At 33.5% G+C, this 27,882-nt stretch overlaps 1 protein-coding gene across 1 annotated transcript in view; it reads left to right on the top strand.

Moving 5' to 3' along the window:
* LOC120432611 (uncharacterized) overlaps window positions 1-25,013 on the top strand; it is a 47,511-nt gene extending 22,498 nt beyond the window's left edge. Inside the window, exons 2-10 of the mRNA XM_052711292.1 lie at window positions 19,251-19,644; window positions 19,739-20,149; window positions 20,340-20,576; window positions 20,837-20,985; window positions 22,780-22,978; window positions 23,091-23,876; window positions 23,931-24,157; window positions 24,215-24,398; window positions 24,457-25,013. Of these exons, the coding sequence (XP_052567252.1) occupies window positions 19,251-19,644; window positions 19,739-20,149; window positions 20,340-20,576; window positions 20,837-20,985; window positions 22,780-22,978; window positions 23,091-23,876; window positions 23,931-24,157; window positions 24,215-24,398; window positions 24,457-24,766 (2,897 nt within the window). The 3' untranslated portion in view covers window positions 24,767-25,013. The remainder of the gene's footprint in view (window positions 1-19,250; window positions 19,645-19,738; window positions 20,150-20,339; window positions 20,577-20,836; window positions 20,986-22,779; window positions 22,979-23,090; window positions 23,877-23,930; window positions 24,158-24,214; window positions 24,399-24,456) is intronic.
* The last annotated feature ends 2,869 nt before the right edge of the window (window positions 25,014-27,882 follow it).

The raw sequence follows: 27,882 nt of genomic DNA, 5'->3' as shown, positions 1-27,882 counted from the left end.
GTCCGCCAACGTATCCAAAACAAAAATTGGAGGTGGTCGCCGTTCCTTCGGAGAATTAACTTTTTTTGTCGTACTACCTTTTTTGCGTGCACGTCCATCGTCGTCGTCGTCGTCGGTAGTGCTGCTACCGTCGGTGTTGTTGTTGTAGCTTTCCTCGTCACTCAGTCTCGCGAACTTGTTACTGGTGGGAATGTTGGCGGATGTTGATGCGCCACCGGTGGACAGATTGCCGGAAGTACCTGAACGGAGTCTGTTTCTTATACACGGATAGAAATCCGGTCCGCAATACCGAAATCAAATTGTGTTGAAATCGAGAACATCGTTTGTTTTCGATTTCGATTCAAATGTTTTCAAAAACGACAACATTTGCATCACTTTCGAAACATTTTGTTTTCGAAAACGCCCCTCGATTTCCTCAAAGTTTTTTCAAGCGTAACAACTGTCAAACGCAACCAAAACCGCAACTCAATTCTACATGGACGACTGTCAGTGCGACAGTTTGTTTATGTTTGTTTTTATTCGAGTGCTGGCCAAAAACTTGGTGCGCGTTGGAACCGGTGGCGAAGGTACCTGCACTGCCCTCCAAAGATTGTTCCGTCGACACTGAAGCCCGTTGTTACCGGCGATTCCGGAGGGCCCCGCGGCGATCGCGATGACCGCAAGAGAGGCTCCTGCAAAGAACGACAGGCGTACCGCCAAACGCAGCTGGCCAGACCGTACAAGACGAGCAATGTCAGTGCCGAAGCTAGCGGCGTTGAGTTCCGCGGAGCCCGGCCCCTAGTAAGCTCACTCTTAAGGCAAAGTGGACACGGACTGCGGAATCAAAAGAGGACGGATTCGGGCCTCGCGACACAAGGAGCGTCCAATGCCGTTAAATCGTGTTTCCAAAAAGTGTGGTAAGTTTGACAGATACTAACTTCCTAAAATCTCACAATTTAATCCACCTTTTCCCTGAATATACAGCGACACTGCCTTTTCCAGATGCCTTTAACCATTGCCCAGGGACATCCTTGAGAAGGCGGACAACGGAATGATTTCTCGCCGTGACAAAGAACAGACTGCCACCGTCGAAAGCAACGAGATTGGATCCTCCTCCTCCTCCTCCTCCTCCTCCTCCTCCTCCTCCTCCTCCTCCTCCTCCTCCTCCTCCTCCTCTTCCTCCTCCTCCTCTTCCTCCTCTTCCTCCTCTTCCTCCTCTTCCTCCTCCTCCTCCTCCTCCTCCTCCTCCTCCTCCTCCTCCTCCTCCTCCTCCTCCTCCTCCTCCTCCTCCTCCTCCTCTTCCTCCTCCTCCTCTTCCTCCTCTTCCTCCTCTTCCTCCTCTTCCTCCTCCTCCTCCTCCTCCTCCTCCTCCTCCTCCTCCTCCTCCTCCTCCTCCTCCTCCTCCTCCTCCTCCTCCTCCTCCTCCTCCTCCTCCTCCTCCTCCTCCTCCTCCTCCTCCTCCTCCTCCTCCTCCTCCTCCTCCTCCTCCTCCTCCTCCTCCTCCTCCTCCTCCTCCTCCTCCTCCTCCTCCTCCTCCTCCACCGCCCCCACCTCCTCCTCCTCCTCCTCCTCCTCCTCCTCCTCCTCCTCCTCCTCCTCCTCCACCGGCCACCGAGGAAGAAGTGGTTGTACAGCGGGAGGAAATCATCAATAAGCGATTAAAATTGGTAAAATTTGAATGAAAAATTCTCTCAACATTCGTTATCGATCGATCTAATCAACCTTCATCCGCCACAGGCTGCGACGCCGACCTCTTCCACCAGATTGGAAGATCATCTACCTCGAATTGAACCACGACGACGGGCCGGGCGGCCAATATCATCCACGTACCAATCTGAGTTGTTCCACGACACACCAATCTGAGTTGTTCCAAGACACATCTACCGAATTCGAGCTTCGTCGGCATCTCGGTCTCGGTCTCGTCGGCCTTCGGTCGTGCGGAAGGCGCTGAAAACCCATACTCACTTTGTTACACTCTACCACCACAAAACACTAAATTTCTTCAATTCTGCCATTTTAATTTCTAAAATTCTATAATTACAAAATCCTAAAATACTCAAACCTAAACTTCGGAAATTCTAAATTCTTAAGTTCTTAAATTTTATATGATTCTTGAATCCTTAAATTATGAACATATAAAATTCCAACATAAACTGAAAATATTAAATTCTAAAATTCCATAATTTTAAAATTCTTAAACTCTAAAACTCCAAATTTTAAAATTCTTATATTCAATAATTCTAAAATTCAACAGTTCTTTTATTCTAAAATTCTTTAACTTTAAAATACTTAAGTTAAAAAAACCCAAAATTCTTAAAATCTTGAATTCTAAAATTTCAAAATTCTAAAAAACTGAATTTTTGAATATCTAAAATTCTAAAATTTCAAAATTTTAAAATTCTGAAATTTAATCTCTAAAATTCTAAAACACTAAAATTCTGATATTCCTTAATGCCTAAAACACTAAATTTCTAAAATTCTAAAATTCTTGAATACCTAAATTCTTTAATTCTTAAATTCCAAAGTTCTAAAATTTCAAAATTCTGAAATTCTAAAATTATAAAATTATAAAATTCTAAATTTCTACAATTCTAAAATTCTTGAATACTTAAATTCTTTAATTCTTAAATTCAAACTTCTAAAATTCTAAAATTTCAAAATTCTGAAATTCCAAGATTCTTAAAATCTTCAATTCTAACATTTCAAAATTGTTGAAATCTGTAATTCTGAAATTCCAAAATTCATGGAGTTCTTTAATTTTAAAATTCTAAAATTAAAAATTCCATAATTTTTAAAATCTTAAATTCTAAAATTTCAAAATTCAGAAATTCCAAAATTCTAAAATTCTCAAACTATAAAATTCTAAAATTTTAAAATTCTTGAATTCTATCATTCTATAATTTGAAAATTCTTAAAATCTACAGTTCTTTTATTCTAACATTCTTTAATTTTAAAATACTTAAAATAAAAACAATCTATACTTCCATTCTAAAATACTGAAATTTTGAAAATCAAAAATTCTAAAATGTCAAAATTTTAAAATTCCAAAATTCTAAACTCTAAAATTCTAAAATATTTAAATTCTGATATTCCTAAATGCCTAAAATTCTAAAATTCTGAAATTCTAAAATTATCAAATATTTTATTTTTTTGATTCGTTAATCCTAAAATTCAAAAATTTTAAAATTCTTAAATTCAATAATTCTATCATTCTATAATTTTAAAATTCTTAAAATCTACAGTTCTTTTATTCTAAGATTCTTTAATTTTAAAATACTAAAATTTAAAAAAAATCCATACTTTCATAATTCGTAAAATCTAAAATTCTAAAATACTGAAATTTTGAAAATCTATAATTCTAAAATGTCAAAATTTTAAAATTCCAAAATTCTTAACACTAAAATTCTAAAATATTGAAATTCTGATATTCCTTAATGCCTAAAATTCTAAAATTATAAAATTCTAAAATTCTAAAATTCTAAAATTCTAAAATTCTAAAATTCTAAAATTCTAAAATTCTAAAATTCTAAAATTCTAAAATTCTAAAATTCTAAAATTCTAAAATTCTAAAATTCTAAAATTCTAAAATTCTAAAATTCTAAAATTCTAAAATTTTAAAATTCTGAAATTCTAAAATTCTAAAATTTCTTAAATTCTAAAATTCTAAAATTCTAAAATTCTTAAATTCTTAAATTCTTAAATTCTAAAATTCTAAAATTCTAAAATTCTAAAATTCTAAAATTCTAAAATTCTAAAATTCTAAAATTCTAAAATTCTAAAATTCTAAAATTCTAAAATTCTAAAATTCTAAAATTCTAAAATTCTAAAATTCTAAAATTTTAAAATTCTAAAATTCTAAAATTCTAAAATTCTAAAATTCTAAAATTCTAAAATTCTAAAATTCTAAAATTCTAAAATTCTAAAATTCTAAAATTCTAAAATTCTAAAATTCTAAAATTCTAAAATTCTAAAATTCTAAAATTCTAAAATTCTAAAATTCTAAAATTCTAAAATTCTAAAATTCTAAAATTCTAAAATTCTAAAATTCTAAAATTCTAAAATTCTAAAATTCTAAAATTCTAAAATTCTAAAATTCTAAAATTCTAAAATTCTAAAATTCTAAAATTCTAAAATTCTAAAATTCTAAAATTCTAAAATTCTAAAATTCTAAAATTCTAAAATTCTAAAATTCTAAAATTCTAAAATTCTAAAATTCTAAAATTCTAAAATTCTAAAATTCTAAAATTCTAAAATTCTAAAATTCTAAAATTCTAAAATTCTAAAATTCTAAAATTCTAAAATTCTAAAATTCTAAAATTCTAAAATTCTAAAATTCTAAAATTCTAAAATTCTAAAATTCTAAAATTCTAAAATTCTAAAATTCTAAAATTCTAAAATTCTTAAATTCTTAAATTCTAAAATTCTAAAATTCTAAAATTCTAAAATTCTAAAATTCTAAAATTCTAAAATTATAAAATTATAAAATTCTGAAATTCTAAAATTCTAAAATTCTAAAATTCTAAAATTCTAAAATTCTAAAATTCTAAAATTCTAAAATTCTAAAATTCTAAAATTCTAAAATTCTAAAATTCTAAAATTCTAAAATTCTAAAATTCTAAAATTCTAAAATTCTAAAATTCTAAAATTCTAAAATTCTAAAATTCTAAAATTCTAAAATTCTAAAATTCTAAAATTCTAAAATTCTAAAATTCTAAAATTCTAAAATTCTAAAATTCTAAAATTCTAAAATTCTAAAATTCTAAAATTATAAAATTCTAAAATTCTAAAATTCTAAAATTCTAAAATTCTAAAATTCTAAAATTCTAAAATTCTAAATTTCTAGAATTCTAGAATTCTAAAATTCTTAAATTCTAAAATTCTAAAATTCTAAAACTCTAAAATTCTAAAATTCTAAAATTCTAAAATTCTAAAATTTTAAAATTCTAAAATTCTAAAATTCTAAAATTCTAAAATTTTAAAATTCTAAAATTCTAAAATTCTAAAATTCTAAAATTCTAAAATTCTAAAATTCTAATATTCTAAAATTCTAAAATTCTAAAATTCTAAAATTCTAAAATTCTAAAATTCTATGATTCTAAAATTCTAAAATTCTAAAATTCTAAAATTCTAAAATTCTAAAATTCTAAAATTCTAAAATTCTAAAATTCTAAAATTCTAAAATTCTAAAATTCTAAAATTCTAAAATTCTAAAATTCTAAAATTCTAAAATTCTAAAATTCTAAAATTCTAAAATTCTAAAATTCTAAAATTCTAAAATTCTAAAATTCTAAAATTCTAAAATTCTAAAATTCTGAAATTCTAAAATTCTAAAATCCTAAAATTCCTAAATTCCTAAATTTCTTTATTCCTAAATTCCTAAATGCCTAAATTCCTTAATTCCTAAATTCCTGAATTCCTAAATTCCTAAATTTCTAAATTTCTTAATTCCTCAATTCCTAAATTCCTAAATTTCTAAATTCCTAAATACCTAAATTTCTAAATTCCTAAATTCCTAAATTCCTAAATTCCTGAATTCCTAAATTTCTAAATTCCTAAATTCCTAAATTCCTAAATTCCTAAATTCCTTAATTCCTTCATTCGTAATTTCCTAAATTCCTAAATTTCTAAATTCCTAAATTCCTTCATTCGTAATTTCCTAAATTCCTCAATTCCTAAATTTCTAAATTCCTAAATTTCTAAATTCCGAAATTCCTAAATTCCTAAATTCCTGAATTCCTAAATTTCTAAATTTGTAAATTCCTAAATTCCTCAATTCCTAAATTCCAAAATTCCAAAATTCAAAAATTCCCAAATTCCTTAATTCCTAAATTCTTAAATTCCTAAATTCCTAAATTCCTAAATTCCTAAATTCCTAAATTCCTAAATTCCTAAATTCCTAAATTCCTAAATTCCTAAATTCCTAAATTCCTAAATTCCTAAATTCCTAAATTCCTAAATTCCTAAATTCCTAAATTCCTAAATTCCTGAATTCCTAAATTTCTAAATTTCTAAATTCCTAAATTCCTAAATTCCTAAATTCCTAAATTCCTAAATTCCTAAATTCCTAAATTCCTAAATTTCTAAATTCCTAAATTCCTAAATTTCTAAATTCCTAAATTCCTAAATTCCTAAATTCCTAAATTCCTAAATTCCTTAATTCCTAAATTCCTAAATTCCTAAATTCCTAAATTCCTAAATTCCTAAATTCTTAAATTCTTAAATTCCTAAATTTCTAAATTCCTAAATTCCTAAATTCCTTAGTTCCTAAATTTCTAAATTCCTAAATTCCTTAATTCTTAAATTCCTAAATTCCTAAAACTTTAAAATTCCTAAATTCTAAATTTTTAAAATTCTAAAATTCTCAAAATCCCACATTATCAGGTTCTTGAATCTCTAATTTTTCTAATTCCCATATTCCCAAATTTGTCAAATAACATAATACCGAGTTCCTAAAATCATTAATTCCCTAATTTGGATTCGGGATTCCCAGATTCAGAAAATCTCAAATTCCCAAAAACTCCACATTCTTTAAATCCCAGATTTCCATATTTCCTGATTCTCATAACACTTATTTCTTTTATTCCCATATTTCCAACACACACACACACACACACACACACACACACACACACACACACACACACACACACACACACACACACACACACACACACACACACACACACACACACACACACACACACACACACACACACACACACACACACACACACTCAAAGATTAGTTTTTTAATTAATGATGTATTTTTTGCTTCAATAAATAAAAATAACGAATAAACTTGAATGCTTTTACTGAACCAAAAGAAATATCCAACGGTCAATTTAAAAACCAAATCCAACGGTCAATTCAAAATCCGAATAAACCGCAACCCGGATGGCTGCGTGCTTTTTGTTTTGTTTTGAGCCAGGCGTCACCAAACCGTAACCACTCAAAATCGACAACATTGTTCTCGATTTTGTTGCAAATGTTACCGGACGACTGGTCGACAACATTCTGAAACGAATTTCAGAACGAATCGAGAACAATGTTGTCGATTTCCCGGACAGGATTTCTATCCGTGTAGGGTTGCGATCCTGGACACGGTAATTAGCGTGTAATAATTCCGGATTGAATCCATCAGCGCACACGCTTCCCTGCGCGATGGCGGACGACGCGGCGGCGTTGTTTTGTTTACCTTTTTGCACTCGACCGGTAGACGAACTTCGCGGGTTTTTCGAGGCCGCACTCGAACTGCCACGGCCACGGCCGGCCTTCGGCATGCTGGTGAAGCAAACTCGCGGGTAATCACGGTCGATTGCGGCGGAAAATTCGAAAAAACTTTTAGAGCTCTGAGCACTTCACTGCTGCTTGCTCTGGAGGATACACGCAGAATGAACATTACATTATTTTAAAAGAATTTTAAAACAGTTTAAATTGAGGTACACTCACTGTGATTTTCGAAGTCACTCGACCATCACTGACACGTGCGAGACGGTCGCGCTTAGCTAATATATACACACATTCAATCGCACACCATCACACATTGGCGTGCGCGCCATGTTATTGCCACTTGGGTGATGCTGCGCAGCATATCAGCATAGAATTCCACCACTGCATATAAATATGCTACAGATTTTTGTTATCGCTGTTGTTGATGTGGGCGTGTGTGTGTGCACGCAGTGCGCTTTAGAATTCAATTGAGGCAGTGTGTGTGCGGTGAAACTGCGAAAAACTCTGCAATTCCTGGCTGGCGTCGTTGTGCGTCAATATTGTATGCAAAATGCCGCCCAACATCCCAGAAAACCGGGTATGAATGTTCGCTGAAGCATAATTACATGCATGTGGTGGCGGCGGCCTTCAATTCACACGAGTGCCAGTGCTCGCGCCTCGGTGTCAGCGCAAAAACATACCGCCACCAAACATGACAGCGCAGCAGATTTAGCCACTCTGCTGAAATAGCTGTATGGTGTAGAGTCGCACAGTCAATGCAGTTTAGGTTAGTGGAAATAGGTTTTGGTAATGTTTAAAATTTCATATATTTTGTAGGAAATTTACCAAGTTTAATTACAGTAACAAAAAGATTACTAGTGATCTGATAATTTTGAAAAAAATCAAGTAGTTGATTTTGACTAGACTTCAAGTCTTTAAAATAGAGTTTGATCTGAAAAATAAAAACCTAAAACCATCTTAAATCACCCATCTCCACGTGTACCGATTAAGCCTGTAACTCTCGCAAATCACGAATGGCAGTTCCGCCAACTTTCAAACCGTTCTCACACGTGTCTGGCTCGCCCCGCCGAAAGTAAATTTGTAACCAGTGTCGAAGACACCGCTCGTCGTCGTCGAAAATGAGTTTGTTGAATCGATAATCGCGTAACATGCGGAAGTTAAGTTATTGCACCCAGGTACTACATTGAACGCAAAACTTACGCGTATCCTCCCACACCGGGGCCAAGTTTGGATTTGTAACTGGGTGGTGTAGGGTGGTTATTTGTATTTTTTACGATTTTTTTTCCTGGGAAATAAAATTACCTAAAATCACCAAAACAACGCAAATTTGTAGCTTCATGCGTATCCAACTGGGAAAAACAAATTCGTCCCTAAAAGTAACGCCAACCCAATTCTAGAGGGACCTCCCTCTCTGAGCAGTTCGCGAAAAAAAAAGATGCGTCGCGACGTCCCGATCAAAAACACCGTGCGTGCATGTTTTACGAGGCCAGCCCTCGGGGCTCACCAGTTGGGAAGTAAAATTTTCTGATTGCTGCTATCTGGGGAAATCGTAGCCAAATCAACAGGGGTAGGATTGGCAGCCGAGAGAGAGAAAACGAAAACTTTGACAAAGTTGGGAGGGAAAAAGTTTTTCCCGCCGGCAGACAGGTGATACCTGGATCTGGGCGTTTGCTGGTTCAATTCGCGTGTGTATAACAATTATAGGGCTGTATTTTTGTATTTTTGTATTTTTGTATTTTTGTATTTTTGTATTTTTGTATTTTTGTATTTTTGTATTTTTGTATTTTTGTATTTTTGTATTTTTGTATTTTTGTATTTTTGTATTTTTGTATTTTTGTATTTTTGTATTTTTGTATTTTTGTATTTTTGTATTTTTGTATTTTTGTATTTTTGTATTTTTGTATTTTTGTATTTTTGTATTTTTGTATTTTTGTATTTTTGTATTTTTGTATTTTTGTATTTTTGTATTTTTGTATTTTTGTATTTTTGTATTTTTGTATTTTTGTATTTTTGTATTTTTGTATTTTTGTATTTTTGTATTTTTGTATTTTTGTATTTTTGTATTTTTGTATTTTTGTATTTTTGTATTTTTGTATTTTTGTATTTTTGTATTTTTGTATTTTTGTATTTTTGTATTTTTGTATTTTTGTATTTTTGTATTTTTGTATTTTTGTATTTTTGTTTTTTTGTATTTTTGTATTTTTGTATTTTTGTATTTTTGTATTTTTGTATTTTTGTATTTTTGTATTTTTGTATTTTTGTATTTTTGTATTTTTGTATTTTTGTATTTTTGTATTTTTGTATTTTTGTATTTTTGTATTTTTGTATTTTTGTATTTTTGTATTTTTGTATTTTTGTATTTTTGTATTTTTGTATTTTTGTATTTTTGTATTTTTGTATTTTTGTAATTTTGTATTTTTGTATTTTTGTATTTTTGTATTTTTGTATTTTTGTATTTTTGAATTTTTGTATTTTTGTATTTTTGTATTTTTGTATTTTTGTATTTTTGTATTTTTGTATTTTTGTATTTTTGTATTTTTGTATTTTTGTATTTTTGTATTTTTGTATTTTTGTATTTTTGTATTTTTGTATTTTTGTATTTTGTATTTTTGTATTTTTGTATTTTTGTATTTTTGTATTTTTGTATTTTTGTATTTTTGTATTTTTGTATTTTGTATTTTTGTATTTTTGTATTTTTGTATTTTTGTATTTTTGTATTTTTGTATTTTTGTATTTTTGTATTTTTGTATTTTTGTATTTTTGTATTTTTGTATTTTTGTATTTTTGTATTTTTGTATTTTTGTATTTTTGTATTTTTGTATTTTTGTATTTTTGTAATTTTGTATTTTTGTATTTTTGTATTTTAGTATTTTTGTATTTTTGTATTTTTGTATTTTTGTAGTTTGTTTTGCAACCCTGCCACTAAAACTAGTAAAAACTTTTCCTCTTTTCCTCCCGAAACTACACATTATAGTTCGTGATGGCCCGACTCGGTTATCCGTCTGCCGATATGCCGAAAGAGATACGCAAGAAACCCCTTTTCCCCTTTTCCCGAAGACGAATTGTTGTTTACCTTAGTGATTCGATTTTAAATAAATCAAGCAGCGTGCGCGGAAAAACTTTTAGCCTCGGACTCGTGTCGGGCATCTTGGCGTGGGAAAACTCCCGCGTTTTCCTCGTCGTTTTTCGATGCCGGCAATGAATGATTGCCGGGAAAGTGCGTGAGCTGTTTACGGGTGCGGAGTTTGTTCCCCACTTGGAAACTTGTTTCGCCGTTGTTGTTATACAACTTGGGAAAATCCTTCGAAACCGGGGGTGGTGTGTGGCACGTGGATTCCTAGCAAAAGAAAACTTTCTGACAACTGAAAGATGGTTATAGACTTTATGGCGGAGGATTTCCAATTGATTCCGTGTACGTGACAGATTGGGTAATGATACCTTTTTTTGCGAGCAGATTGGGAAAGCGAAAGGATTCCGGAGTTTGTTGGAGTTCTTGGAATAATGTATAAAAGATTCAATCAAATCGTTAATTTATAGTTCAACAATAAACGAATTTTGCCAATTTTTAGGTTATGGTAAATTATAAATTTGTGGTTTTCGAGGTATAGAAGGCCGATAATGTCGATTAAAATAATCTTCAGCGAATGTAATAACATACTGTATTTCTCTCGTTTTATGGCTTTTATCTTCACTTTTTTCTTTAAGTACATAATTCGCTTGTTTTTGTAGTATTTTACAAAGTGTATAATATTTTATTTTAAGTTTTTTGTTTTTACAGTACTGTTTTTAGGAATTTGAAAGACTGCACTGACCTACAAAGAAAAAAAAAAGACAAAAATGACTTCGCAGGCTCAACTCGAAGCATGAACTTTGGGGTTCTCAAAAAACACGTGCTCTTTGAATTTTTCAAAAATATTTAGACAGGGCCGAATGGTTTTTCTCCAAAATTTTTGGATGGAGAATTAGGGCTGTTTGTCGCTCTTGCATACAACTAAAAATTCTAAAAATACAAGTCGTGTCTCGTAAATGAAAACGTTAACAGTAGGGGAGAGTGGGGAGACTTGATCCCCTTTTTTTGTATCGCACATAACTCTGTCAATTTCTCACAAAACTATGATCTTTTTGCATGAATTGAAAGCTTAAACATTCAACTATGTTTGGCGGATAAGGGTACTTCATCAGATAAACTCTTCGAATCATGCCAAGCGTTTTAAAAAAATATTTTAAACCGGCACTTTCAAAATGTTGGGGGTAACTTGATCCCCCTTTCAACATTTTGAAGAAATCTTAAGCAAAATGTTTCTTATTCATCCAAACTTTTAATTTTCTATAAGTTACACAATTTCACATTAAACCTGTACGTTTGTGTTCAAAATATAACAAGTTTAGCATGTAAAATATTTAAAAACTTAAAATTTTCTTTTTTAGACCAAAATTGAGCATATTTACAAAAGCTGGTAATTTTTGTTTACAAAACTTTTGAAAAATGGTTCAAACTGCAGTAAGTGTACAACTATATTAAAGGAAACAATGTACGAAAACCCAGCCCAATTATTTAATCTTGAGGCTGATTCCAGTGACTGTAAAAATGCAGGGATCAAGTCTCCCTGAACGCACTTTTTTAAACAATTGATTGTAAAAATAGTATGACGATAAATTTAACGTCAAATGCGTAAGGGTTTTGAAGTTTATATGTTTATCAAACAATTCAGGCATAAAAAATATTTTTTTGAATAATTTTTGAGTGTTTTCTATACTTATCAAAACAAAGAAAAAAGATCTCTCGGATGTTTTTTGCAGCACTTCTTAGAAAAATGTGTGTAACTCAATCTAAACATTTTTTAATTTTTTTCTTTGTTTTCTACAATGAGTTTTAGTCAATTTCGCACAACTTTCTAGAATAAAGCTAATTGTTTTACCCACATGCTGACGAGATACAGGCTTGGGATCAAGTCTCCCCGGGGATCAAGTCTCCCCACTCTCCCCTATTCAGTATATGTTCGAAAAGTATGAATTTTGCAAACTTTTGTTTTAAAAAGTGGTGAAAAATACAACCAAAGGAAAACTTTATCTCAAAATCTGCAACAGTGGATTTGCTGCAGAAAATGTCACATTTTATAACATTTTTTTGCAGCAAGCCCGTAGATCATTTTTGCCCGCGTGTAAACATTTCATCGATCTGCAGTTCTCACCAACACATATAATGCTGGCCCGTCCCCGAGCAACACTCCAAAGAGAAGCATATGTTGGTGCTCTTTCACTCTCATTTCATCAAGCGTCCATGGCGCGGTGGCAGCGTGTCGGATCAATAACCAAAAAAATGGTGGTTCAATCCTCGATCTGTTAAGGGTTTTTTTTGTGAAATACAACCAAAAAGCCGTCGGTAATGTCGATAATAGGGGGATGGCGTCGCTATTTTTAGATCACGTTTTCCACTTTTCTACTTTATCGACTTCATTTTGCTGGCAGCACGATGTAACACCACGTCCTTACTGCCATCTGGTTTTTTTAAGTGCAAGAGTGGAAATGTGCTTAGTCATCGTCTAAAAAAAGACGGCGTCCTATCTCGCCCAGCAAATGAAGTCGAAAAAGTGGAAAACGTGGTCTTAAAATAGCGACGCCATCCCCCTATGCATCACAATCATGCGACCGCCGTTTGGGTGTAGAAATAATCGATAGTACAAAAATAAATATGTCCTCTCCTCCTCACAATTCTAATGTAATATAGAAATATTGGAAAACCTGTAACTTTTCAAGGATTTCTTTTTGATTGAAGAAGACACCAACTTCGGCAATGTTGTAGATATTGATGAGGACTTTTCAGAAAAAAATAGGTACACGGATTTTTTTTTGGGGTTTTTTAATTAACTTTTATTCTTAAAAATTAAATTTCTTAAATTCTGTATTATTTTATTTTTGATTTTTTTATATGTATTTTTGTATTGGAGCAGTTCTCTAGGATTTCGGTCATTCGATTTTTTTTGTAATTTTTAATCCAACTGAAACTTTTTTGGTGCCTTCGGTATGCCCAAAGAAGCCATTTTGCATCATTAGTTTGTCCATATAACTTTCCATACAAATTTCTCTTTCAAAAATCTGTATCTTTTGAAGGAATTTTTTGATCGATTTGGTGTCTTCGGCAAAGTTGTAGGTATGAATACGGACTACACTGAAAAAAAATGATACACGGTAAAAATTTTTTTGGTGATTTTTAATTTAACTTTTTGTCACTAAAACCTGATTTGCAAAAAAACACTATTTTTAATTTTATTTATTTTTTGATATGTTTTAGAGGACATAAAATGCCAACTTTTCAGAAATTTCCAGAATGGGCAAAAAATCTTTGACCGAGTTATGATTTTTTGAATCAATACAGATTTTTTCAAAAAATCGAAATATTGGTCGCAAAAATTTTTCAACTTCATTTTTCGATGTAAAATCGAATTTGCAATCAAAAAGTACTTTAGTGATTTTTTGATAAACTGCACCGTTTTCAAGTTATAACCCTTTTTATGTAACTTTTTTGAAAATAGTCGCAGTTTTTCATTTTTTAAAATTAGTGCCCATGTTTGCCCACCTTTATAAAAAAATATTTTTGAAAAGCTGAGAAAATTCTCTTTATTTTGCTTTATTGAACTTTGTTGATACGACCCATAGTTGCTGAGATATTGCCATGCAAACATTCAAAAACAGGAAAATTCATGTTTTCTAAGTCTCACCCAAACAACCCACCAGTTTCTCATGTCGATATCTCAGCAACTATAAATCCGATTTACAATGTTAAAACATGAAACATTCGTGAAATTTTCCGATCTTTTCGAAAAAAATACTTTCAAAAATTTTAAATCAGGACTAACATTTCAAACGGGCCAAACATTCAATATTACGCCCATTTAAAATGTTAGTCTTGTCCTATGTCCTCTAAAACATATCAAAAAATAAAAAAAAAATAAAAATTGTGTTTTTTTGCAAATCAAGTTTTAATGATAAAAAGTTAAATAAAAAAATCACCAAATTTTTTTTACCGTGTATTATTTTTTTCCAGTGTAGTCCGTAACCATACCTACAACTTTGCAGAAGACACCAAATCGATCAAAAAATTCCTTCAAAAGATACAGATTTTTTAATTTTCACATATCATTTTTGTATGGACAGCTGCCAAATTTGTATGGAAAATTATATGGACAAACTAATGATGCAAAATAACTTCTTTGTGGCATACCGAAGGCACCAAAAAAGTTTCAGCCGGATTAAATAATACAAAAAAAATCGAATGACCGAAATCTCAGAGAATTGCTCAGCTGCCAGTGACTGTATCAGCTTTGCAGCGAATTTACAGGACAGTTTCCGATCGTTTCTTACTCTCAAACCTATCACAATCCCATTCGGGTCAGTTAAAATCTATCACAAAAAGGAAGCACTCGCATAATCGAATCGCACACGGTTCATCTGGCCGGCGGCCCCTGCTGCTCAGGTAAACTGTACATTACGGTTCCAGCTTCAATCTACCTGTTTGCGATGATGGCTCCGAGAATGAACAACTTCCTCCCTGGTGATTGTAAAGTAATCAGATAAAAGTGTTTTTCCACCTCCTCGATGCAATCTGGTGAATGGATTCTCGCAAAAGTTGCGCAACTGCTCGAATTATGAAATCCACACCCACACCACGGCAAAACGTCAATCCCATCGGTGATTGCGCCCCCACGTGACACACCGGGTGATGCCTTTGCTGATGCCATAAAGCGATGATCTAGATTTGATGAGCTGCAAACGGATATTAATGCGTTTCCCGAAAAATTCACACCTTTTCGTCATTCTGAGTTGAGCGCAGTGATTGAGTTTTATTTCGCACCCAGTTCGAGTCCCTGGCTGGGGAAGCAGTTAAATCATATTTTACAGTCCAAGTTCGGTGGAAAATTGCAGCCCGTCAAATATTTTCCATCATTCATCCATGGAAAAATAAGCGAAGAGTGCCAAATTTCCGCCGGCAGATGGCAAAAAGCGCACGCGGAAAATGGCGCGGATTTAATGCTGATTGAATTTTGCTGGGCTGCTACTCTTTTTTTATTCATGGGAAATTGTTATCACCGGCTGGAAAGCCCAAAAGTTCACCGAATTCACCTGGAAGTGCAAAATGAACATTGCTTGGCATGATAATACTTGGAAAATGGCTCAGTTACCATATCTTTCACAACCTGGAAAAGTAGAACTTTGCGAACTCGACTCTTGATGCGCTTAGACTCAAACGCTGCACAAAGAGCAGCTATTCACTTCATCCTTGAGCAGATACTAGCTTAGAGAATCCATCCCACTCCCACTCAAACGAGAATAAGGACGTAGAGGAAGCTGTCGATGAACTGAAAAATCTTTTATGTGCACACTTTTCCACCCACATGGGCCGGGCAGGCAGGCTCGAGAGCAGTCTTAATCCGCTGATAAGTGTTTTATTGTTACGGTCGGCTTCAATGAGTTTTCTATGATGTCTATGGACGGGATGGGCTATGCGGAGTCATCTTTTGTGTTGCAATGTGGAGTTATGGGGAGAGGGGGGGTAAAAAAGGGATGAATGCATTGATCTCGCGTGATAAATCGATCAATTTCCCGCCTTTGAGCACGCAGGAAGCGGTGTTTACGATAAGTCGATATGAATTGACTATGTGTAGCCGCATATGGGGAGCACACTTTGGGGGGCTTAGTTTATGACGGAGTGATGGAAGCTACTCATTGTTGGGGTTTATAAGTCCCTTAAACTTTGTTCATGTTTATTACACTTGCTTTTAACAGGAAATTAGATGTAATATGCTTGAGATGGTGAACAGTTAGAACCTTTAAAAAGTCAGTTCAATGCTTTAAAAATTTATTAGTCTTAGTGGTTAAAAGTCGTTTGCTAAATTATTATTTGTTTGCAATAGTTTTGTAATGATTTATATTATTTTGAAGTTTTTTCACACAAGAATGCCCTTTTGAATGTTTAACTTTAGTGTCTAGCTTTAAATGAGACAATACAAACGTTAAATGATTAATTCGTATGCCAAATATCCTGTGCTTTATGGTTGAGTTTAAGTGGTTAAAATAACATAACATAACATTTGTCAAAACATTATAAAGTCTACATTTGAAAAAATGCATACATTAAAAAAATTAAAAATACAAAGCGAAATACAAAGGTTTCCAACAAGGCCTCAGACTGGAAAATAATTATAAATAATTTTGATTTTCACTGCTCCTGATTGCATAAATGTCCCATATGCATTAATATTGTCCCACCCACTAAAAAATATGTTGAATGTTACATCATTTATGAAGTAACAACAATTCAGTCTACTCTTCTTGATATTGAGAGCTGAATGATTATAAACTAGAAATAAACTGACTTTTTATTCAATATACAAGCAATAAAAAGCTTAAAAAAAAATCCAATCATGTATATAATTGCATAAATCCAATGACCCAATATGTTGCTAAATAAAAAAGATTAATTGATTAAAGTCGTCGGAAATATTTTTCAAACTTTATGTCGTTGAACGTTAAAAAAGAGGGAAAATCGAAAAGCTTCCAAATCTCCTGAAAAAATAAGTAAAATTAACTAAAGTTAATTCAAAATTCTTCTTTCACGATGCTTTACTTATATTCAAAATAATTTAATGCTAAAAATGAAACTTATTTAAATTTTGCAACGATTCGAAAACATTTTTAAAACTTTTAAACCAAAACATACATTCAGAAGCTGTAATTAAAGTCAGCGTGAAAAACGCATTTTTCTGCCTTTTTTCACTTGTTGATTTTAACTTTTTTTTAGATTTTGTTTTATTTTGATGAAACATTGTCTATACGTTCCTTATGTTAGGTACTCGGAAAAAAAATCTGATTTATTATTGGCTTTTTATCACCAAAAGTTTAATTGACAAAATATCTTGTACCAATCCTATGAATTAAAAAACAATCAAAAAAATAAACGAGAAAATCGTCAACAAACATTTTCAAATTCATTCTTAGATGCCAAATCAAATAAGAATAAAAAAAGATTTTTTTTTATTTCGCCGTTTTCAAGAAAGGCCGTTGCGAATTTTTCATTAACATTTATGTTTGGCTCGAAAAATTTTGCGACAATTTTTTTTTTGCAAAGACTTTAAAATTTTCAATGGAATTTGACTCGCAATGAGCTTAAAACAATATAAAATTCATTTTATTGCTTTGATATTCATTTTGATCATGATGGAACAAAATGTCAAAATGTAGTTTTTGAAAAACTAATGGCTATTTGTTAAACTAAATTAATCTAGCAAAACTTCGAAAAAAAAATAAATATATATATTTTCAGTTCTTCTCTTGATTGTCAATGTGTTTTGAATTTATAGTTTAATTTTTGAAAAATCCATATCATACTTGGTTTAAAGCCATTTAAAGAAATACTTTAATTAATTTAATATTTATCAATATGTTTTATTAACGTGAAAAGTAATTAAGTTATTAAAGAAATTGATCATTTTTACTCAGTAATTTGAGTAATTAATTGGCGCACTGGCAAGTAATAAATTCGTCTGGAAACCCTTACGATTTTACATGTTTTTTTTAATAAAAAATTACTTTAAGTCATTTTTTTTTGCTCCTCGATATTTTGATCTAATTTGAAATAAAATTGGCAATAGCTTAAATTGATGAAAAATTGAATAAATCGATTAAATAATAAATTAATAGCCAATTTTTTATTAAAATGATCAATTGATTATTTAAATAAATAAAAATATTAATTGATACATTGATAAATTGATAAATTGATAAATTGATAAATTGATAAATTGATAAATTGATAAATTGATAAATTGATAAATTGATAAATTGATAAATTGATAAATTGATAAATTGATAAATTGATAAATTGATAAATTGATAAATTGATAAATTGATAAATTGATAAATTGATAAATTGATGAATAGATAAATTGATGAATAGATAAATTGATAAATTGATAAATGGATAAATTGATAAATTGATAAATTGATAAATTGATAAATTGATAAATTGATAAATTGATAAATTGATAAATTGATAAATTGATAAATTGATAAATTGATAAATTGATAAATTGATAAATTGATAAATTGATAAATTGATAAATTGATAAATTGATAAATTGATAAATTGATAAATTGATAAATTGATAAATTGATAAATTGATAAATTGATAAATTGATAAATTGATAAATTGATAAATTGATAAATTGATTAATTGATTAATTGATAAATTGATTAATTGATTAATTGATTAATTGATAAATTGATAAATTGATAAATTGATAAATTGATAAATTGATAAATTGATAAATTGATAAATTGATAAATTGATAAATTGATAAATTGATAAATTGATAAATTGATAAATTGATAAATTGATAAATTGATAAATTGATAAATTGATAAATTGATAAATTGATAAATTGATAAATGGATAAATTGATAAATTGATAAATTGATAAATTGATAAATTGATAAATTGATAAATTGATAAATTGATAAATTGATAAATTGATAAATTGATAAATTGATAAATTGATAAATTGATAAATTGATAAATTGATAAATTGATAAATTGATAAATTGATAAATTGATAAATTGATAAAATGATAAATTTATAAATTTATAAATTGACAAATTGATAAATTGATAAATTGATAAATTGATAAATTGATAAATTGATAAATTGATAAATTGATAAATTGATAAATTGATAAATTGATAAATTGATAAATTGATAAATTGATAAATTGATAAATTGATAAATTGATAAATTGATAAATTGATAAATTGATAAATTGATAAATTGATAAATTAAAAATGTACGAGTACTGTTATTGTTTTAAGACCTTCATAAAAAGATTCTAGCGAAAAAAATGTCAAAAAAGCATATTGCAGTCCATCATAATCCCTCAGAATCGATTCCACACAAATCTGCTCAGAGTCTGCCAAATCGGATTCCGTAAAACCTAATAACTAACGCCCTCCTCCCTCTTTACTTTCTCCTTTCTCCGTTTATTCCAGATGGCTACATAATTGGCAATTATCTGCACGCTTCGGAGCAGGACATCCGGGACTTTTTCTGGACCGGTTCGGGGGACGGCCCGGCCGCGCTAAATCCCTTCGACCGGTTTCCAATCAGTGAAGATGCAATCATTAAAACGGCCACCGTCGTGGCCACGGTCTACATTGACCGGAGCAACGAAGGTGGCGGTGGCGGCCATGGCCCGGGGGATGATTTGTGCATCTTCGATTGTCCTCCGGGGGGTGGTGACGGATTGGATGACACCATCGACAATGTCACCCCCACCGATCGGCGCTTCTGGCTGATGACGGTCGTCGGGGGACTCTTTGGGCGGAAGGATTATCCCGAGTTGGAGGGGAAGCTGGCCCGACTGTACCGGGTGGCGTTCACCAGGTAAGAGCGGGGCACTTCTTGAGCTTCTTGAGGAACGTGGGAGTATAATCCGTCAAGGGAAACAATTTCCTGGCTAACAGTTTCCAATTTCCAGACAACAGGCCTTACATCTGGGCATCAACAACAACACACTTCACGGTGGTCGGCAATCTTCGTCTTCTTCCTCGCTGGCATCGGCCAGAACCATGAAACTGTTGGCTAAGCGACGGGCCAAACGGAGGGCTTCGTACGACGGAGCAGTTGGTTTGAGGATCAGTGACGGCCACCGTCAGGCAGTGAGCGACGTTTCAAGAGGCGGCGGCAGGAATGTCCTGGTGAATGAACATGTCCAAACGTACGAGCAGCAGTTCCGGCGACGAAGGCGTAGGAAAAAACTCCACAAGAGGGATGCCGACGATGATGGGTCATCCGGTGAGGAAGACGAGGACGACGGCCAGAAGGTGGTGGTCGTGTCCGAGAGCGGGTTGAAGGAGGACCGGGATGAACACATGCAGCAGCTGCAACGGTAGGTTAAAAAGGGGTGACTTTTGATGAGGATTAATTTCTACTGGAAGATTCAGTTGGCATTCCAAAAAGGCGTTCATTGAAAAAAGAAAAAAAAATTTGTTGAAAAAATAATTTATTCATTTAATCTTCAAAATTGAACACCGACTCTCCTCCATATGTCACACACTCGATCCATCAATCATCGCTGTTTTCAGCACACCCGGCGACGGTGACGATGCACCTCCGAACCAGCAGGACGACTTCACCGTGGACCAGAACGACGGTGGAACGGGACCACTTACGCGTAATTATGACAAGGATGCTTACTCGTCGTCGGGCAAGCGTCGGGTCCGGATTCTGATACACAACACCAGCCACTTGCGCGACGACGATGACAATGACGAGGACCTGCCGGCATCGATGACTGTCGACTCGCCGAGATCAAAGTGAGTATCCGGGAACCGGAGATTTTTTATCCCCACTTTTCCTTGCAGAACGCAATTATGACCAATTTTGAGGAGTACGAGAACCCACAGTCCCATTCGCTGACAATATGATGCTGTCCAAGTGCGGACACTCGACTGAGGTCGTCATCGAAGTCCCACTTCACAGAGATGTACAGTTTTGAAGAGTTTTATATTTATTTTTTCCATCCACATGTGCGGCCCTCTCTGTTCTGTGGTTCGTCGTGATGTTCCGCAAACAGCCAATTACTGAACCAGACCGAAATCATCTACTCGGTGTTCGTCGGAGGTCAACCGGTGCTGGCGACGACGGCCGCCGAAGATATGAAACTTATGTCCCAGGAAGAGGTCGAGCACGTCATGGAGGCGATGGTTTACTTGAAAGCGGATCGTACGTATTGCTCTTGAAATGACTATTTTTTGTCTACTTGTGCAGTGTGTTCTTTAGAGTTGCAGTGGTTATCAACTAATCAACTTCGGCAACGTGCTTTTTTGTTTTTGTTTTTGTTTTTGTTTTTGTTTTTGTTTTTGTTTTTGTTTTTGTTTTTGTTTTTGTTTTTGTTTTTGTTTTTGTTTTTGTTTTTGTTTTTGTTTTTGTTTTTGTTTTTGTTTTTGTTTTTGTTTTTGTTTTTGTTTTTGTTTTTGTTTTTGTTTTTGTTTTTGTTTTTGTTTTTGTTTTTGTTTTTGTTTTTGTTTTTGTTTTTGTTTTTGTTTTTGTTTTTGTTTTTGTTTTTTGTTTTTGTTTTTGTTTTTGTTTTTGTTTTTGTTTTTGTTTTTGTTTTTGTTTTTGTTTTTGTTTTTGTTTTTGTTTTTGTTTTTGTTTTTGTTTTTGTTTTTGTTTTTGTTTTTGTTTTTGTTTTTGTTTTTGTTTTTGTTTTTGTTTTTGTTTTTGTTTTTGTTTTTGTTTTTGTTTTTGTTTTTGTTTTTGTTTTTGTTTTTGTTTTTGTTTTTGTTTTTGTTTTTGTTTTTGTTTTTGTTTTTGTTTTGTTTTTGTTTTTGTTTTTGTTTTTGTTTTTGTTTTTGTTTTTGTTTTTGTTTTTGTTTTTGTTTTTGTTTTTGTTTTTGTTTTTGTTTTTGTTTTTGTTTTTGTTTTTGTTTTTGTTTTTGTTTTTGTTTTTGTTTTTGTTTTTGTTTTTGTTTTTGTTTTTGTTTTTGTTTTTGTTTTTGTTTTTGTTTTTGTTTTTGTTTTTGTTTTTGTTTTTGTTTTTGTTTTTGTTTTTGTTTTTGTTTTTGTTTTTGTTTTTGTTTTTGTTTTTGTTTTTGTTTTTGTTTTTGTTTTTGTTTTTGTTTTTGTTTTTGTTTTTGTTTTTGTTTTTGTTTTTGTTTTTGTTTTTGTTTTTGTTTTTGTTTTTGTTTTTGTTTTTGTTTTTGTTTTTGTTTTTGTTTTTGTTTTTGTTTTTGTTTTTGTTTTTGTTTTTGTTTTTGTTTTTGTTTTTGTTTTTGTTTTTGTTTTTGTTTTTGTTTTTGTTTTTGTTTTTGTTTTTGTTTTTGTTTTTGTTTTTGTTTTTGTTTTTGTTTTTGTTTTTGTTTTTGTTTTTGTTTTTGTTTTTGTTTTTGTTTTTGTTTTTGTTTTTGTTTTTGTTTTTGTTTTTGTTTTGTTTTTGTTTTTGTTTTTGTTTTTGTTTTTGTTTTTGTTTTTGTTTTTGTTTTTGTTTTTGTTTTTGTTTTTGTTTTTGTTTTTGTTTTTGTTTTTGTTTTTGTTTTTGTTTTTGTTTTTGTTTTTGTTTTTGTTTTTGTTTTTGTTTTTGTTTTTGTTTTTGTTTTTGTTTTTGTTTTTGTTTTTGTTTTTGTTTTTGTTTTTGTTTTTGTTTTTGTTTTTGTTTTTGTTTTTGTTTTTGTTTTTGTTTTTGTTTTTGTTTTTGTTTTTGTTTTTGTTTTTGTTTTTGTTTTTGTTTTTGTTTTTGTTTTTGTTTTTGTTTTTGTTTTTGTTTTTGTTTTTGTTTTTGTTTTTGTTTTTTATAAAAAAATAGCTTGATAATTGTTGTGTTAAAAAAAAAATCGGCTTGTCTAGAATCACTGACTAAGACCTTTTTTCTGCTCGTCTCCTATCAGACTAGATCCCGGAACCGGCTCCGCAAGGCCGGAAGCCATGTTGGCCGGAGATTTGAACAGTGGGGACTGGGAAATTTAAACCGATTGTTTGCTTATTTGCGTCTTTTCTTCGTCTGTCCCACCTCTATCGCAGCCTACCTGAAGGAACCCCAGGCCACACCGCTCATCCCGTCAACGTACAACGGCAACTCCTCGAACGTGATTGCCCTGATCGGCCAGAATCCGACGCTGTTTGTGGTGTCGTGCGTGGCGGCCGCCCTGTTTCTGGTGCTGCTGATTGGCATATTCCTGGTGGCCCGCGGCAAACGGAAGCATGTGACGGAGCTCAAGAAGTAAGAGTCGGTTTTTTTTTGTGCGTCTTATGAAATGGATTAGAATTGTCCTTTTGTTGGCTTGTGAAAAGAATGGGATTCTTTTAACGTTCATTCATTTTTTATTTTTTAGACTGGAGTCAACGCAAGCCCTAGTCATGCCTGGTAGCTCCGGTGGAGATGACCTCAACACGGTCCGCTCGGAAAGTGGCAGTAGTCATGCCTCTCCGCTAACTCGTGACCCATCGGCGGTCAGCGTAATCGGATCCGTCCCGACAACGCAGAAGCCATCTCCAACGATCCACTTTCCACTGCCACCGATGTCCAGACCAACATCGTCCTCCAGCTATTCGTCGGACTCGTCGGTTTACTACCCGAAACGGAAGCTGAAGCATCACACCCAGGAACTGCTGGACGAGCGGGCGGTCACGTTGACGAACAAGCTTCAGAAGCAGTTTGGATCGCTGGCCGGAGCTGAAAACGTGTACGCTTCGGTTCAGAAACCTAAGAAGGAACATCCGCACAAGCGGCGTCGGAAATACTTGGGCGAGAATCGGGTGGGTTCCTTCGAGGGAGCGATGCTGCACGCCCCGGGAAGTCCCATAACGAGCAGTGAGACGCAAAGCGGCAGTGGTTCCAGCGAACAGTCGTACGACCCGCAAGCGGTGGCCAAGTCTCCGCCGTACCAACACAACGAAACCTACAACACGGACGTGATCATGAAGCACTACCTGAAGAAGAAGGTCCAGCACGGTCACTACAACGCTGGGTTCACGATGGAGCAGCAGCAGCACGCGGGTCCGATCGAGGCGTTCAACAAGGACAAGATCCGGTGCATGGAGATGGGCGGTCGCGCTTCGGTTGACACTGGAAGTATTGGGTCGTACCTGAGCATGGCGTCGGTGAAGAGTTTTCCGAGGTAAGTAACTCAGAGTAGAATTTGTCAACTTCTTACGATCCTCTTTTCTTTCAGATGCTTCGTCCCGGAACCATTGAGTCGCGTGCTGGAGCCTGTCACGATGACCCACCTAGATCAATCGGAGGGTGGTTACGGGGATAAGTCCACAGCGCCAGGGACGGCCTCCACTAGTCAGTACAACACCGATACGGAAGCGCATTTGTCGCGATCTCAGAGTGATGGCGCGGATCCCGGGGTGGTCGGACCAATCGTGTGGCAAATGCACAAGAAGGAGATGGAAGGTACGAGGAATTGCAATTTTCATTAGCTAATCCTAATCCAACTCTCCCCCACTCCAGAAATGACTAGTCCCCTGCGTGACCCGGTGGTCACGAGGAATCGCTTCGAAGGCCTCCTCGAGGGTGCCATCCAACTCTACTCGGAACCGGCGGACAAGGAGGAAGCCAACAAACACTCGATCCCGCTACCCGGTGTGATCCGGCCACCGGTGGAAACCCGCGGCAAGTCGGCGGCCGTTGTAAGGTAACCTGCTCGTAACCACTTGCTCCAACTTTTAACCCGTCGCTGTTCTCACCTCAAGATCACCCCGCAGGGAGTCGTCCCGGGCGTGCTCGGCCACGGTTCGGCCCGTCACGGCGGCCGGCCAGGCGGCCCGTAACAAGCTGGAAAGCTCCGGTCCACCTTCACCCGGACGGGGTGCCTGGGGCAGCGGAGCTCACTCGCCGCTGGTGCGACCCATGAGTGCCGGACCGTTCCACACCCCGCTGGCCCCCCAAATCGACATCACCCGCGTTGTGGCACCGCGGACGGTGCTCCAGTCGACGGAACTGTCCACGGCACCGCTGCTGCAGAACATCATGCACGAACTGAAACGGTTCCGGAACGAGTGAACTTAAATTAACCTAATCCAGCAAAGGTGAAACACTGCCAATTTTGTGGTAGCCTGCGTTTTACTATTCCTATCCTAATTTACTACTCCTAGCTATCGTGCAGGTTTTTTCATGTAGAACAACTTTACACTTGTAAGACCTAGACCTAAGAACAAACCTTTATACATTTAAGAAACGGTAGAAAAAATTACACAATGAATGTAAACTAGTTTTTTCTCCCCCCAAGAGCAATAAACGGAATAAGCTGTGAAAAGTGTGTTCTAATCTGGATTATAAATCCCCGCAAAAATCGAACCAATCGTACCTATGAGGGTGGGAGGTTTTGACGAGCGGATGGGAGAGGGGGTCAGCAATTTTTCAATTCGCTTCCATGTCGTATGAGGGATAATAAAAGTCATGCTCGGAATGGTTCGCGTTCTTGGCGCGCTTCTCGTGGACGGGGACTTGGACGGGATTTCGCGTTGACAGTTAGTGGTGGGTGGCGGGATCTAGAGTTTGAGATTTTATGAGAAACTTATTTTTAGTCTGACATTTTTTTTCTAAAATAAAGTAAAACATTCCTCAATCATTCATACTCAGTAAACATTCAATATTTAGTATTTATTTTTAAAAAACCTCAAAACACTTTTAAATTTAGAAAAAAAAATCAAAAATAGTTCTGATCGCTTTCTTTACGGAGGTTCGATCGTAGCAACCGGTGCTGATGGTTGGAAAACTTTTTCACTCCTCGTCATTTTTGCCAAATTTTATTTTTTCCCTTTATATGCATTCTTTTATAAGGATTTTTTGTGTTAAATGGGAATTTTGTTTCTAATTGTCGTTGTCGAAGTAAATTTCGTTGAAAATTCAATAAATCGTTTGGAACTGCCAAGGATTAGGAACACGAAAAGTAAGTGGAAGGGCTCAACCAAACTGGAGGAGGATATTTACATTTACGGAGGATATGGCGGATGCTGTTTCAAGAGGCATTTGTACCAGCGAAACATCCGGAAATATTTGTTGAGAGTGGAGATATTCGGTACTAAAGGAACACTTCCACTTCATCCTACCGGCCTGTGTCCTGTCAAGATCCTGGGGTCAGACTATCGGGACACCACCACCGCCTAGCTGTGTTTTTGAAGTTTTGCTGTTTCTTGGTGAGAGTTTTCCATCATTATTTAATATTTGATTATATTCCCCTGTATTATAATATTATAAATTAAATTACCCTCCTACCCCTTTCCCATTTTTCTATTTCCCAATCTCGATTTCCCCAACCCCAATTTTCCTATTTCCACTTCCCCCTAAAAATATAATAATTTGCCAATTTACTCTAACACACCACACCCAACTGATTCGGAGCGTTTGGTATGGTGTGTCCACGCATCCTTCCTCCCCTGATGATTCTGTGAAATGTGATCCGTTCACAGAATCTGTCTCTGTGGTTAATGCAACGGTTAATGGCCGCTTTAATTTTTGCTATACATTTTCGGGGTAACTCGGATGTACTGCAATTATTAATACTGACAAGAAAGGACTTGGGGCGTAATCTAACCGCAAGTTCGTCCAGGATACTTTCTTCGGACTGGCTGCGCTTGTGTTCGATTAGATTTGATTAGATTAGATTAAATAGTTCTGATCACTTTCTTTACACAAATGCAATCTTTGCAATATTGCAATATTGACATGAAGCTTAACCCAGTAGTCGACTCCCTTCTCTCTTAACTGCGTTACATAATTTAACAAAAAATGCATCTTCCTCAAATGTTTGTAATACCGTCAATAGGGGTGACTATGGGTAAAAAAACTGCATTTAGGTACTTTGCGAGCAATTAAAAAAATGGATATTTATTTATTAAAAGGTTGCTTTTTCGATGGGTCATTTTTTGCCAAAAACGTACCTCAATTGAACAGCTCAATTTTAAAATCACTTGAAACCAATCTCACCACACTGACCGTAAATAAGTAAATAAAAATAATGCAATTATTGAGATTTTTCATGATTTTTGATATTTTTTTTAAATTTATGTTCGAAATGATTTATAATTATTCAAAAACTTTGAAAATAAAATTAAAATAAAAAGAATTTTAAAAGGTTAACTTAATTTCGACAAAGATCTTTTGTTAGAAAATCTATATTTCAATAACTACAGTACAATATCAGATTAATTTTAATCCCTAGTATCGGAACTCACTCTGTTTTGCAGATTTTATTGTTTTGTGACACTGCAAATGAATTCAACTGATAAATATGAAAAAATGAGAAACACGAGAAATTCCACAAAAATATTGTTAAGAGTTTAATTAAATTCAAAGATATTTTTATCTTTGATCTAGATATTTTTTTTCTATTTATTTTCTTTTTTTCCAATTTCTTCAAACGTGACCAAATATCTAAAAAATAATGAATTTTGTTTCAAAAAGAAAAGATAATTTCAAACGATGTCAACATATTTTTTTCATTCTTTGAAATAAGAGCACTGCCGTTCTACGCATAATTGTCCCATGTTTAAAAAAGTACAATTGAGATTTTTTGAAAAGTATACGTCAAACTTAACACAAAAATGTTAAAAAGTCAGAATTGTTCAGAAATTTTTCCATCTTCGGAAAATTCACGAATGTTTCATATTTTAACATTGAAAATCGGACCATTAGTTGCTAAGATATCGACATTAGAAAATGGTGAGTTGTATGGGTGAGACTTGGAAAACTTTTTAAATCATTGCATGGCAATATCTCAGCAACTAAAGGTCGTACCAACAAAGTTCACAAACGCAAAATATAGAGAATTTCTCAGCTTTTCTAAAATAGTTTTTTTAAAATTAGGTGAACATGGGAACTAGTTTTAAAAAAAAATAACTGCGACTATTTTCAAAAAAACTTACCTTAAAATGGCTATAACTTAAAAACGCTACACTTTATCAAAATTTTACTAAAGTTCTTTTTGATTGCAAATTTGATTTTACATCGAAAAATTAAGTTGAGCAATTTTTGCAACCAATAATTTGATTTTTTGAAAAAGATTTTTTGCCCGTTCTGGAAATTTCTGAAAAGTTGACATTTGATGTTCCCTAAAACATCTCAGAAAATATAAAAAATAAAAAAAAGTGTTTTTTGCAAATCAAGACACCAAATTG

Source organism: Culex pipiens, chromosome 3 (assembly GCF_016801865.2).
Source record: "Culex pipiens pallens isolate TS chromosome 3, TS_CPP_V2, whole genome shotgun sequence".
NCBI classification, from domain to species: Eukaryota; Metazoa; Arthropoda; class Insecta; order Diptera; family Culicidae; genus Culex; species Culex pipiens.
Note: the sequence above shows the minus strand (reverse complement) of the source record. Positions and strands in the feature narration are given on the sequence as shown.